This window comes from Pelophylax lessonae, assembly GCF_965119305.1.
Source record: "Pelophylax lessonae genome assembly, chromosome: 5".
NCBI lineage: Eukaryota > Metazoa > Chordata > Amphibia > Anura > Ranidae > Pelophylax > Pelophylax lessonae.
Genome location: NC_138772.1, coordinates 286508310 through 286523980, shown reverse-complemented (window position 1 = coordinate 286523980; position 15671 = coordinate 286508310). Strand labels below are relative to the sequence as shown.

At 43.8% G+C, this 15671-nt stretch overlaps 1 protein-coding gene across 2 annotated transcripts in view; it reads right to left on the bottom strand.

Annotated features, from left to right (window-relative positions):
- Positions 1–15671, bottom strand: part of RETREG1 (reticulophagy regulator 1) — a 177312-nt gene that overhangs the window by 42300 nt on the left and 119341 nt on the right. The window contains exon 1 of one of the 2 annotated variants that reach the window (XM_082258411.1): positions 8966–9162. The exons of the other annotated variant lie outside the window; for it this stretch is intronic. Coding sequence (XP_082114537.1) covers positions 8966–9000 — 35 coding nt within the window. The 5' untranslated portion in view covers positions 9001–9162. Of the gene's footprint in view, positions 1–8965; positions 9163–15671 lie in introns of those variants that run through there. 2 annotated transcript variants of the gene reach the window in all.

Here is a 15671-nt window from a genome sequence, read left to right as displayed (position 1 = left end):
ATCCGATCCCCCATAGAGAGCAGTGGGGGCTGTGACACCTCCCTCTCCACACTGCAAGTGGAGACGGAGCTGTCATCCGCCGGCTCAGCGGGGATCGGCGGATCGATCCCCGCTGAGCAGCACGGATCCGCCTATGGAGGCGAACCGTGTGAAAGAGCCCTAAGGCTGGGTTCACATATTTGAGAGCTGCGGGTTCGTGCCTGGGGTCCGGTGCGTGTGTGTTCAAGTCTGAATTTTTTCCTGAATTTCACACCTGAACCAACCTCAAACACACACAGGACCCTTTTTCAGTCAACTCCGTGGCCGTCCTGGACCTGCGTGAACCGGCTCCACTGAGAGCCGGTCACACTTGCATGTTAGGAATTGTTTAAATGGTTATTATTACCTTTGCCAGCATTAATACTATGCCACTTTTTTTACTAAAAAAAAAAATGTTAGAAAGTGCAAGCTGACTAAACTGGCATAACCTTATCCCTAAGGTCATATCCCTAGTTTTGGCTGCTGTCAGCATGACGCTGGTATGTTTCAGTACAAAACTGTCACTTCAAGTAGGAGGATTTTATTTGCGCAAACTAATCAAAATACGCTTATTGGGATTTTTTTTTTTTTTTTTTACCAAAAATATGTATCAGAATACAAATTGGCCTAAAAGGATGAAAAAAAATAGATTTTTTTTTTTTTGGGGGGGGGAATGTTATATAGCAGAAAGTGAAAAAGGGTTTTGTTTGATAATAGAGGTTAGGCTCAAGGGTTAATGGCAGGAAGGGGAAAAGTGTTAATGCCTCATATTAAGGGTACAATGAATTCTCAAAGTAAGGGCTCTTTCACATGGACGTTCCGCATGTCCGTAAATCACCCCATCCGTTTGCGGGTGATATACGGACATAATGCATGTCTATGGGATTGCGGATGTCAGCGGATGAAATTTTTTTTTTATTTTTTCTGGAAAAAAAATTAAAAAAACTCACTTTCTGTTATATAACACGCCCCCCCCCAAATAAAAATTAAAAATCTATTTTTTTTTCATCCTTTTAGGCCAATTTGTATTCTGCTACATATTTATGGTAAAAAAAATCCCAATAAGCCCCCGTTCACATAGGGGCGATCCGACTTCGGGTGGCGACCTCCGAGATCGCGGTGCGAGCAGCGCGCCGCGACCTCGGAGCGGCCGCCACAGACTTCATAACATTGAAGTCTATGGCGGTCGCCTCCTGGTCGCCCCAAAGAAGCTCCGGACCCTTTTTCTAAGTCGGAGCGACTTGTGTCGCTCCTATTAGAACGGGTCCGCAGCTTCCCTATGGATGGTGACCTGCGGCGACCTGTGAGGCGACCAGGTCGCCTCACAGGTCGCCTCTATGTGAACGGGGGCTAAGCGTATTTTGATTTGTTTGTGCAAAAGTTATCTCGTCTACAAACTAGGGGAAAGATTTGTCATTTGTTTTTTTTTTTTACTAGTAATGACGGCAATCTGCAATTTTTAGCAGGACTGCGACATTGTGGCAGACAGATCGGACCCCTAACTGACATTTTTGACACTTTTGGGGGGACCAGTGACAATACAACTGCTCACAAGTGTACTCACAAAATATCGGTGCCAAAGCAGGAAGGAATGATGCTGTCTGTGACTGTAGTGAAACATCCAAGAAGTAGGACCGCACTCAAGGCAAAATTGAAATCAATGGTATCCTTTATTCCTCATAGATAAATTCGTACAGACAGTGCATGACAGACATGTCAGGTTGACGCGTTTCACGATACGAATGATCGCTTACTCATAACCACATGGATGTGATACTGTTGTAATTTCTACACCGTTCACCTGATTTGGATGTAAATACCCTCAAATTAAAGCTGAAAACCTGCAGTTAAAGGACATCTTGTTTGTTTCATTTCAAATCCATTGCCGGTGGTGTACAGAGCCAAAAAGATTAGAATTGTGTCAATGTCCCAATATTTATGGACCGGACTGTAAATGCTGCATAAAGCTACTGGTTACATAAACCACTTCTGGACCGGAAGATCTTCCCCCTAATGACCAGGCCATTTTTTGCGAATCGGCACTGCGTTACTTTAACAGGCAATTGCGCAATAGTGTAATGCTGTACCCAATTTTTCCCACATATAGAGCTTTCTTTTGGTGGTAATTGATCACCTGTGCGATTTTTATTTTTTGTGCTATAAACAAAGAAAGAGCGACAATTCTAAAAAAAAATAAAAACTATATTTTTCACTTTCTGCTATATAACATTCCCAAAAACAAAAATTAAAACATCAAATTTTTTCATCATTTTAAACAATTTCTATTCTGCTACATATTTTTTGGTAAAAAAAAATCCCAGTAAGCGCATTTTGATTGGTTTGCACAAAAGTTATCACGTCTTCAAACTAGAGGAAAGATTTACGCCATTTTTATTCTTACTAGTAATGGTGGCAGTCAACTATTTGTAGCGGGACTACGACATTGCGGTGGACAGATCGGATCCCTAACTGACATTTTTGACACTTTTGGGGGGGACCAGTGACATTACTACAGTAATCAGTGCTAAAAATATGCACTGTTACTGTACTAATGCCACTGGCAGGGAAGGGGCTAACCCAGGGGCGATCAAAGAGTTAAATGTGAGCTTAGGGGGTGTTTTCTAACTGTGTGTGTGGGGGGAGGGGGCTTGTGAAATCAGCATAGAGACCTGTGTTCCTAAATAGGAGGAACACAGGAGCTCTGTGTTGATAGCTGAGAAAACAATGGCCTGCTGTGTTTACAACAGCAGACCGCTGTTCTCTCTTCATGGGGAGTGATCGCGGGAACCCGGCGGCAATCGCAGCCGCCAGCCCCATGGATCGGCTTTCCCACTGGCACGCCCCCCCCCCCCTCCCAGGGTCGCTCCCGCGAACCCCTGTACAGGTACGGCGATTCGCAGACACCTGCCACCGTATAACTGCGGCAGGTGGTCGGCAAGTGGTCGATACGATACAGAAAACAGGGATTCTGGGAAATAATACAGCAGCAGTTAGACTGGATTCTTCATTAGCATTATTTGTATGTCTGAATAGTCATGATTGTGTTTGGAACAAAAGCAACAAAATCTTTCAAATAATTGTAGGCCAGTGATATAAATTACACAGCTTAACATGCTTCATCAACTCAAAGTAGCAGTTCCTCTCATGTTCACGTCAGTATGAACAGAGCTGAGGAGCTGAATATGAAGAAGAGATCAGAATACAGAATGTGAAAACGAAAACCTAGACAGTCCAGTCTCTTGAAAGATCACACCAGTCAGTGGGTAAACATGTCTGACTGCTGACTCTAGGGGGGGCTACCTGAGTCTATCTGTATGCACCATGCTCTTGGTAAAGGTGACCATACCTGTATCAATTTAATATTGAATGATGCAACACATATGGTATCCAATGAAAATACAATCTATCAGAAACAATCTATTGAAAACGATCATTTAATTGATCTGTATAATGGTCGCTTGTCAGACACACATGCAGGTATTTGTTTTATCGATCAGAAGTAATTGGTAGAATTCTACTGTGGCCAGTCACCTTGCCAGTGCTGAAACTGACCAAAAGCTAAATTGATTGAATGCAGAGTCTGTGGTTTATAATTCTTATTCAATTCCATAATTTGATTGAATAATAATATGGATCAACTGTACATAAATGTGGCAACCACCCCAATCTATAACAGGCCTTTGCAGCAAGGTGTACATGGAAGGGCAATGTACATCACAAAGAAATAAAATATCTTTTGTTTGTTTGTCATGTGCATTGCCCTTCCATGTGCACCTTTCTGCAAAGGCCACTTATAGGTTGGGGTGGTTGCCACTTTTTTGTACAGTTGGTTGAATTTGGTGCAGAGACGCACTGTATGCCTTCGCTGCCACTGTGCTTCTAATGAGGGATGGGCTCCCTCCAGGCACTGAGGGAACATTTTGTTTGTTGTCTCCCTCCAGGCACTGAGGGGCCATTTTGTTTGTTGTCTCCCTCCAGGCACTGAGGGGCGATTTTGTTTGCTGTTTCTCTCCAGGCACTGAGGGGCCATTTTGTTTGCTGTCTCCCTCCAGGCACTGAGGGGCGATTTTGTTTGCTGTCTCTCTCCAGGCACTGAGGGGCCATTTTGTTTGTTGTCTCTCTCCAGGCACTGAGGGGCCATTTTGTTTGTTGGCTCCCTCAGGGCACACCTGCCCTTAATATATCCATTCTTATATGTGCTCCAAATATGGAGGCTCTGGAAATTTAGAGTTAGGACCACAGTATATACAGAGGTCCCTTGACGTAGACACTGTAGTTTAAGCATATATTTGCAAATGTGTGCAAACAAAACCCTCTGCTTTTAATGTAACTGTAAGGCCCCGTTCACATAGGGGCGACGCTACTTCGCACCGCGACCTCGGAGCGGCCCCCACGGACTTCATAACATTGAAGGCGGTCGCCTCCTGGTCGCCCCAAAGAAGCTCCGGACCCTTTTTCTAAGTCGGAGCGACTTGTGTCGCTCCTATTAGAACGGGTCCGCAGCTTCCCTATGGGAGGCAACCTACGGCGACCTGTGAGGCGACCAGGTCGCCTCACAGGTCACCTCAGTGTGAACCAGGACTTAGACAGAGTCAGTTTGGTTGTTTTGCAGGCTGGCTGAGAAATCTTTTGTTTGTTTGGAATAATAATATGGATACATGTGTGACAACTTTAACTCTTTTAGCCTCTCACTATTCCTAACCTGCCATATGGGTACTATGTACACCACTGATCCAGAGGAAAAGATCAAGCAGACCTAGTCAAAGGACAGCTGCATATAGTTAGGGTGCCACTACTAATGAGGTCAATGACATTTCATCGACATCTGGGTTGGCTGACACATAATGATAGATTATAAATTACCGGGTATGCGTTGTAACCACTATGGGAATACTTGCAGGTGGTCAGGTAACAGCACTCCCCAGCACAATCTGTCTTCAACTAGCACACAGCTGCTGATACATTGTTAAATTCTAAGTAACCACCTGAACATGTATAAAATATCTGAAAATATGAGGTATTCTAATGCTCAAAGCAACCAATGCAATTATCTGCAAAGTATGCAAATTCTTTAACGCTGAAATATTTTTTTAAATACATATTGAGATTGTCTCAGTGTAAGTATCCATATGTGATATCCAAATGACCAAAGGCCGTGGAAGCTGACAATCACTGAAGTAGTTTTCTCTACATATAGTGAGAGCCGCTATCTTCTACGTTCTGTGCAAGCTGCTTCTCCTCAGCACATTAAACACAAGGGTCACCTCTGCAATTCATAGAATGCCTTGTATTTTTTTCAATGAATACAAAGAGTTCTCCAATTGGATGAAGTGGAGACTGAGAGAACCCAGAAACTTGTGACAATCACTGTAGTAGTGCTGACTACTACAGTGATTGTCAGCTTCCCCCATGGCAGTGATAGTAGTACTGTACTGACTACTACAGTGATTGTCAGCTTCCCCAGTGGCAGTGATATTTGTACTGTACTGACTACTACAGTGATTGTCAGCTTCCCCAGTGGCAGTGATATTTGTACTGTACTGACTACTACAGTGATTGTCAGCTTCCCCAGTGGTAGTGATAGTAGTGCTGTACTGACTACTACAGTGATTGTCAGCTTCTCCAGTGGCAGTGATATTTGTACTGTACTGACTACTACAGTGATTGTCAGCTTCTCCAGTGGAAACCTGGATATCACATATAGATACTTACATGGAGCCAAGCTACTAAAGCTAGGTCAACATAAGTATGAAAAAAAAAAAAATCCTGAGCTTCAGCTTTAAGGAAAACACCACTCTGCAGTTTTATGAAGTATTCTTGTTAGTTTTTGGTGAAACCATGCATATAAAAATATTTTTCATGTATATGACACATTCATATCATTTTCATTTCAGTCCTAACATATATAGAAAAGCCAAAGTTTACAGTATTCCAATGTCTTTATTGAAAACGTTGATCAATCCAGTAGTATGGCCATAACCTTGCAGAGCAGCATGCAATCACCATGCTACTGGACTGATTGAGGTTTTCAATAAAGACATTGGAATACTTCAAGCTTTTGCTTTGAGGATACACCGAACAGCCATAACATTATGACCACCCACCTAATATATGCCAAAACAGCCCTGCCCTGTTGAAGCATGGACTCCACTATATCTCTGAAGGTATGCTGTTGTATCTGGCACCAAGCCATCAGTAGCAGATCCTTTAGGTCCTGTAAGTTATGAGGTAGGTCCTTCCATGGATCAGACTTTTTTTACCAGCACATCCCACAGATGCTCGCTTGGATTGAGATGTGGAGAATTAGGAGGACTCAGAGACACCTTCTTCCATTGCTCCCTGGTCCAGTTCTGATGCTCACATGCCCATTGTAAGAGCTTCTGGCCGTGGACATGATTTAACCTAGGCACTCTGACCAGTCTGTGTCTACACAACGATGCACTGTGTGTTCTGACACCTTTCTATCGGAACCAGCATTGACTTTTTTTTAGCAATCTGAGCTACAGTAGCTCTTCTACTGGATTGGAGTAGACGGGCCAGCCCTTCTTCCCCACATGCATCAATGAGCCTTGGCCTCCCATGACCCTGTTGCTGGTTTCCTTGCTTGGACCACTTTTGGTAGATCCTGACCACTACGGGCTGGGAACATGCCACAACAGCTGAAATTTTGAAGTTGCTCTAACCCAGACATCTTGCCATTACAATTTGTCCCTTGTCAGAGTTGCTTAAACCCTTAGCCCCCGTTCACACTGGGGTGACGCTACTTCGGACCGCGACCTCCGAGGTCGCGGTGCGAGCAGCGCGCCGCGACCTCGGAGCGGCCGCCACGGACTTCATAACATTGAAGTCTATGGCGGTCGCCTCCTGGTCGCCCCAAAGAAGCTCCGGACCCTTTTTCTGAGTCGGAGCGACTTGTGTCGCTCCTATCAGAATGGGTCCGCAGCTTCCCTATGGGAGGCGACCTGCGGCGACCTGTGAGGCGACCAGGTCGCCTCACAGGTCGCCCCAGTGTGAACGGGGGCTTATGCTTGCCCATTTTTTCTGCTATCAGCACATAAACTTCAGGGAAAACATGTTCACTTGCTGCCTAATATATCATGTGTCTTTTAACGAGATAACAAATCTTATTTACATTATCTGTCAGTAGTCATAATGGTATGTGTGATCGGTGTGTGTGAATAAATAATCTTCATCTTCTTTCCAATGACTTGATATACGATGGGTGAAAACAAGGTATCAGTTTGGCCCCTTTCACGCGGGTGCACCGCCCGACGGAGTCCGTTCTGCTCAGCGGGGGACCGATCCGCCGATCCCCACTGAGTAGGAGGATGACAGCTCCGTCTCTGCTCTGTGTGCGGAGACGGAGCTGGCAAAGCCCCGCTCTCCTCTATGGGGGGATCAAATGAGATTTCAGTTATCATCCGTTCCGATCCGATCCTCCAGACGGATGGAAAATAGGGTTTCCATCCGTCCGGATTTCACGGACAGGATCGGAATCGGATAGCAGCGGAGATGTCTCCGCTGAAACCCGCTGCTCCATAGGGATGTATGGAGCATCCGATCAGGTCCGCCTGAAAAACTGACAGGCGGATCGGATCGCCCATGTGAAAACAATCACCTTGTAAAGCAACCCATTCAAAATAGAAATGAAAGGCAAACATTTTTGTATAGATATAAACAAAAACATTATAAATATATTTTTTCCCTTTTTTTTTTTTATAAATTATCACATTCTCTCTGTTCTCAGCTGCATGAGAGCTGGGGGGGAAGACAAGCAGCAGCACACTGAGCTTCCCAGTAAATGGCTGTGCAGGGGAGGCGTGTCAGGATAAGCCTCATCATTGGAGGAGAGCTGGCTGAGTTTTCAGCACAGCTAGAGAACTGACCAGGCTGTGCTCTCCTGCTTAGTATGGCCGGTTTTTAATAGAAAAGCAGAGGGACTAGCAGGAACACCAGGCATTTCACACAAAGGAAGCGATACAAAGAGAACAGGAGACTTTCTTACACAATAAATATTACAGCAGGCACGTATCAGGGAATATGAAGTGTTGGGGTAACAAAGGCTTTAACATCAAGGAAAAAAAATGATATACTCCAATCCGTAGACTACAATAACAACATATTTGGCAATTGTCACACCATATTCTTTTTGTTTTACTATATAACTTAAAAAAGACACTAAGGGGTTGATTTACTAAATTCAAATAGCCTGTGTACTTTGCAAAGTGCAGTTGCTCCAGAGCTTAATAAACGAGATAAAGCTCATGAAGCTACCAAAATCACGTGCAAAGAGAATTTAAAAAACAGCATTTTTGTTAGCACATGACTGGATGATGGAAGTCAGTAGAGCTTCCCCTCATTTACTAAGCTCTGGAACAACTGCTCTTCCAGAGTGCAACTGCACTTTGCAAAGTGCACAGCCTATTTGAATTGAGTAAATCAACTCCATAGTGTCTTCTTTAAGCTATATTATTTTTTGTGTAAAACAACCCCTAAGACTGGAGCGGCTAGAATCTGAAGCAGATGTGCTTGGCAACCAATCAGCTTCTAGCTTTCATTTTTAAAGCTTAACTGAACAAGCTGAAGCTAGAAGCGTATTGGTTGCCATGCACATCTGCTCCAGATTTAGGAACCCCCCCAATTTATATTTATGTAGTGACTGTAGATTATCAGGCCAGCTGGTTTGATCTTTGTCTACTTTAAACTTATGTTTTACGAAGGAGTTATCAAGTCAGCAAAAATGTTTAGAAAATATCTTGTCAGTTTGTTTCCTTGGTAGTTGATCTGTTATGTTCCTGCAACATAGCGATTAAATCTAAACCCGTATGTGCCATCAGCAAACTGCACCCTGCTAGAGAACATGTTATTAAAACAACAATGTCCTTGTGTGTTTTCTTCCTCGTTGTGCCTCCACCTGAGAAGAGAAATAAAACCATCAGCTCGTTACCTTTCGTTTAGTTCAAAGTCTTCTCTCTCAGGCATTTCTGCCTTTTTCCACAGACGTTTGTGCCAGTGAGTGTAATCCAGATCCAGAATGGTTCTGTAGAACGTAACCTTCAGTGTCGCTCAGTTGTGTAAGCCCAGTGCTGGGAACGTGTGTGTTTACAAACCTCCTGTGTGTCAGCTTGTCTTGAATGAAGCTGGCTGGGAGATGCCTCTAATTGGTTGTTATAAATAGTCCTGGCTGGGAACTCACCGACTTAGGTCCCCTGGGCTGTGCTGCTTCATCGCTGTCACCTTCTTCGCTGGTGTCTAGGCTACACCCATACAAAGAGCTTTTTACTCATACACTTCCTAAGAATCTCCACTCAAATCTAATATTTATTTCCTTAGGTGTTCATGATCACCAAGTTGTGTCTACCTAACTGGTAAACAGTGTGAAAAAAATAGCAAAAACATAATAACAATCATCATTATCATCTTCAACCTATCATCATGACAAAAAAAAAACATAGTATCAGTAAAAATGCTAAAGTTTGGCAGTCCATAGATGGGGCAAATTTCTTTCAAAAAATTTTCATCATTATCATCTTCAACCTATCATCATTATCATCTTCAACCTATCATAATAACAAAAATAAATAAATAAAAAATACAAAAAACAAAAAAAAAAACAGTATTAGTAAAAATGCTAAAGTTAGGCATCCCATAGATGGGGCAAATTTCTTTTAAAGAAATTTGCATCATTATCACTTTCAACCTATCATCATTATCATCTTCAACCTATCATAATAACTAAAAAAAAAAAAAAAAACATAGTATCAGTAAAAATGCTAAAGTTAGGCAGCCCATAGATGGTGCAAATTTCTTTCAAATAAATTTACATCATTATCATCTTCAACCTATCATCATATCAAAAAAAAACATAGTACCAGTATAAATGCTAAAGTAAGGCGGCCCATAGATGGGGAAAATTTCATTCAAAGAAATTTGCATCATTATCATCGTCAACCTATCATCATTATCATCTTTAACCTATCATCATAACAACAAAGAAAAAAAAAAAAAAAAGAAAAAAATCATAGTACCAGTAAAAATGCTAAAGTTGGTCAGCCCATAGATAGTGCAGATTTCTTTCAAAGAAATTTGCATCATTATCATCTTCAACCTATCATCATAACAACAACAAAAAAAAAAAGAAAAAAAAAAAAAATAGTACCAGTAAAAATGCTAAAGTTAGGCAGCCCATAGATGGTGCTATTTTTTTCAAAGAAATTTGCATCATTATCATCTTCAACCTATCATAATAACAAAAAAAAAAAACAAAAGAACATAGTATTAGAAAAAATGCTAAAGTTAGGCAGCCCATAGATGGTGCAAATTTCTTTCAAAGAAATTTGCATCATTATCACCTTCAACCTATCATCATAAGAAAAAAAACAAAACAAAAAAAAAACATAGTACCAATATAAATGCATAGACGGGGCAAATTTCTATCAAAGAAATTTGCATAATTATCATCTTCAACCTATCATCATAACAAAAAAAGAAAAAAAAAAAGAAAGAAAAGAAAAAAAAACATAGTACCAGTAAAAATGTTAAAGTTAGGCAGCTCATAGACAGTGCATTTTTTTTTTTAAAGAAATTTGTATCATTATCATCTTCAACCTATCATCATTATCATCTTCAACCTATCATCATAACAACTAAAAAAAATAGAAATAAAAAACATTGTACCAGTAAAAATGCTAACGTTAGGCAGTCCATAGACAGTGCAAATTTCTTTCAAAGAAATTTGCATCATTATCATCTTCAACCTATCATCATAACAACAACTAAAAAAAAAAAAAAAAAAAACATAGTACCAGTTAGGCAGCCCATAGTTGGGGCAATTTTCTTTCAAATAAATTTGCACCATTATCATCTTCTACCTATCATCATAACAACAACTAAAAAAAAAAAAAACATAGTACCAGTAAAAATGGTCCATAGACGGTGCAAATTTTTTTTAAAGAAATTTTCAAGATTCCCCCATCATAATGCTGACTGGGCACTCCCTCCTGCTGAGAGATTGTCTTCTCCTGGCAGGAGAGGACAGTGATCATTGCTAGCGGCTATAGCAGCCGCCTACGATAATCAGAAGTGAATCCAGAAGGCTGGTTGTAGCCAAGTTGATTGATCGATCAACTTGGTACATTCAGCCTACCTATTAATGGTTCGAATTTTGGCTGGTTCCTGCTAAGTGTCATCCCATAGATGGGGCACTCTTTGCTTGCTTTGAAAAAGCTGCAAAAAGGCAGTGTTAGACCTGCAAAGGTTGATCTATCTGGCCCCTGGGATTCCCCTGGCCAAAGAATCTTTAACCACTTGCCGTCCGCCCACCGTCAAATGACGGCGGAGCGGAGCGGTGCGGCCATTGTTCTGGGCCGACGTCATATGACGGCGGCCCATTCAGGCAGGGCAGGCGTGCGATCGTGTGCGCGCCGCCCTGCACTGTCGGTGGCGGCGTGTCCCAGAGACACAGCGCGTCACTGGCAGGGGGGAAACAGCCAATGGGCATGGCTGTTTTCCACGTATTCAGCTGTGTTCTAATCACACAGCCGATCACAATAGTAAAGCCCAGAAGAAAACCGCGCATGCGCGATCGGGAGCGCACAGCGCAGTCATGTCGGTGGCGCTGTGTCCCCTATGAACACAGCTAGTCACCGACAGTGGTAAACAGCCAATGACAGTGGCTGTTTACCACGTGATCGGCTGTGAATCCATTCACAGCCGTTCACAAATGTAAATACTGAGCAGTAACTCACTGTTACTAGCTCTTCTCCCTTCACACACCGTTTCCAGTGTGAGGAGAGCAGAGCCAGAAACAGTGAGTTACTGATCTGTGTCTGTCAGTGTAAAAGCACAAAAAAAAACCTGTCCCCATACAGTCATCAGCCCCCCCCCCCAATTGCACCTGTCACCCAACAGTCACCTCATCAGTGCCCAGAAATCTCCACCCATATAGTGCACCTGTCACCAGAGACTGCCATCAGTACCGCCAGCGGTGCACCTGTCACCCATCGGTGACCATCGCCTGTCATCTGTCACCCCATTAATCACCGTCACCTGTCACCCCATCAGTCATCGTCATCTGTCACCCCATCAGTCATCGTCACTTGTCACCCCATCAGCGATAGTCATCTGTCACCCCATCAATCATCGTCACCTGTCACCCCATCAGTGATCGTCATCTGTCACCCCATCAATCATAGTCACCTGTCACCCCATCAGTCATCGTCATCTGTCACCCCATCAGTCATCGTCACCTGTCACCCCATCAATCATCGTCACCTGTCACCCCATCAGTAATAGTCACCTGTCACCCCATCAGTCATCGGCATCTGTCAACCCATCAGTCATCGTCATCTGTCACCCCATCAGTGACCGTCACCTGCCACCTATCAGTCACCTGCCACCCATCAGTGATCATCCGCAGTCAGCGAGGAGGCGCTTCAGATCCTCTGCATGACTGATGAGAGCACCGGGGAGCTCTCATCAGTATCCGAATCCAATTCGGAATTTGAAATCGCTAATAGTAGCGGATCGGAGATGGACTTGGAGGAAGAATGAATCCCTCCTAAAAGGGCACGGCGCTCTGGAAACCAGGCAGCCACAAGGGATGCACCCCAGGATCCTATGCCCAGGCCCAGTACCAGCACTGCCACCAGCAGTACACCCCAGGATCCTATGCCCAGGCCCAGTACCAGCACTGCCACCAGTGATACACCCCAGGAGCGAATGCCCAGGCCCATCACCAGCGCTGCGGTATCACTCCCAATTTCAAATCCCCCTACTACCAGCACTGGAGTGTCACAGATGCTCTTGCCAACCCAAGATGACTGCCCTCCAACTCGGGATGAGCAAATACTCCCACTTTCACCGCACAGCCAGGTGTGCAGGCCAATACAGAGAATTTCACGTTAATTGATTTTTTTGCCCACCAATTTTCTGCAATTGCCCAGCAGTTTATTGTAAACAACCCCCAATCTTCCTATTCCCGTCCGTTTGAGTAGAGAGATTTGACCTTGGAGGAGTTCAAAATGTTTTTGGGCCTCACGATAAACATGGGGGTTACAAAAAAAAAAAAAGAAGGACATGCCTATTGGTCCACCCACCCCATACACAGTATGCTCATATATTCTTCCCTAATGTCCAGGTCCAGGTATGAAATTATTATGCGCTTCCTTCATTTCAGTGACAACAGCCAGTGCCCCCCCCCCAAAATCATCCAACTTTTGACAAGTTATATAAAATTCGCCCCCTTATAAATTTTTTTTCCCCAGTTTTGCAGAACTTTACGTCCCTGATCAAAATATATGTGTGGATGAGTCCCTGCTACATTTCACAGGCCGGCTAGGAATAAAGCAGTATATTCCGAGCAAAAGGTCCAAATATGGGGTCAAATTCTATAAACTGTGCGACAGAGCTACAGGATATCTGTATGCGTTCCGCATATATGAAGGAAGAGATTCGCAGCTCGATCCCCCTGATTGCCCGGCCTACATGGGCACAAACGGAAAGGTTGTATGGGACTTGGCTTACCCACTGCTGAGGAAAGGTTACCACATATACCTGGATAATTATTATACCAGCCTGCCCCTTTTCAAACATCTCTACCTTGAAAAAACCCTGGCCTGCGGAACCACCAGGAAGAACAGGAAGGGCTTCCCACAATCCTTAGTGAATAAAAAAATGAGAAAGGGGGAAATAGCAGCCTTGAGAAACAACAAAGTGCTGGCCTTGAGATGGAAGGATAATAGAAATGTCTATATGATGTCCACCATCCATAATGACACCACAGTTGAGGTTCGAAGAAGAAGAGGTCCTGTTCAAAAGCCAACGTGCGTCCAGGATTACAATCTTTACATGGGGGGGGGGGGGGGGGGGATTTTAATGACCAAATGCTTTAGCCCTACTTAGCAACAAGGAAGTCCCGTTTCTGATACAAGAAAGTTGCAATTTATTTATTTCAATTGGCCTTTTATAATGCTTATGTTATCTACACCAAATCCACTGAAAGCCCCATCTCCTTCCTAAAATTCATTGAAGAAACTGTCAAGACCCTCATCAACCAACAAGGACCGCCCCCCCCCCCCCAGAAAACCTTCGCTCTGACGCTGTTAGCCGACTTAATGAGTGCCACTTCCCAGACCACATTCCACCGCCTGAAGCAGGCCGAAGACGCCAAAAAAGATGCCGTGTATGCAGCAAAAGGGGATTTCGTAAAGATACCAGCTACTATTGTCTGGCCTGTCCCTCCCAACCTGGCCTGTGCATTGGAGATTGCTTCAGACGTTATCATACATCGATAAATTACTAGCCCATAGTTTAATAATTTCCCCGTTTTCATCTGTGCTGACCAATTTTCCTCATATAACCATGCCACTGCCTTCCACATAAACTGACCCTGGCCTGTTTTTCCACTATGCCTCTGCCTACTGTTTGGACTGCTTTCACGTGAACTGACCCTGGCCTGTTTTACCGATTACGCTTCTTCCTACTGTTTGGATTGCTTCCCTGTGAACTGACCCTGGCCTGTTTTATCAACTACGCTTCTGCCTGCCGCTTGGATTGCTTGTACGTGAACTGACCCTGGCCTGTTTTACCGACTATGCTTCTGCCTAACGCTTGATCTGATCTGTTGACCTGCTACTGTAGTACACAGGGGTCTCACATATGTGAGGGGCTCCAGAGTTGTTTTCTTGGATGGAGAAAAACAATTTTTTGGTTCTCTCCGGGTTTCGTAAACTCCGGATTAGGGTCTGGAGTCCGGAGGCTTCAAAGAGATTTGGGTGGGAGAAGCCTCTACCCCTGTCCCCAGGTCTTACCTAAGCACTTGCCGACCGCTCACATTGAGCGTACTGCGGCAAAGTGGCTCGTTATCGTCCAGCGACGTAGACCTACGTCGCTGGACTCCTCCCCTTGTGGGCGGCGCGCACGCGCCGCCAGAGGCTCGCTCCCGCTGTATTCAGACACAGTGGGAGTCGGGCCAGGGGAGGAGAGGCGGTGATCACCGCCGCTCTTCCCCGATCGTCGGGGATCGAGTGAGGAAATCCGCCTGCTTGTGTAAACAAAGCGGGCGGATCTCCTCTGTGACAGGCAGGGACAGATTACAGGATTCAGCATAGCTGAACCTGCGATCTGTGCCTGTGTCACACAATCCCCTCCCCCCACACACGTCAGTAAGCACCAGGCATACAGTTAACCCCTTGATCACCAATAAAGTTAACCCCTTCCCTGCTAGTGTCATTATTACAGTAACAGTATGTATAGCACTGATTACTGTAGTAATGTCACTGGTACCCCCAAAAGTGTCAAAAATGGCAGTTAGGGGTCCGATCTGTCTGCCCCAATGTCGCAGTCCCGCAAAAAAAAATCGCAGATCGCCGCCATTACTAGTTAAGAAAAAACAATAAAAATGACATAAATTCCCCGTAGTTAGTAGCTGCGATAACTTTTGCGCAAACCAATCAAAATACGCTTATTGCGATTTTTTTTTACCAAACATACAGCATGTAGCAGAAAACCAATTGGCCTAAAATGTTAAAAGATTTTGATTTTTACATTTTTTTTGGGGAATTTCATATAAAAAAATGTGAAAAATATTGTTATTTTTTCAAAATTGTCGCTCTTTTTTTGTTTATAGCGCAAAAAGTAAAAATCGCACAAGT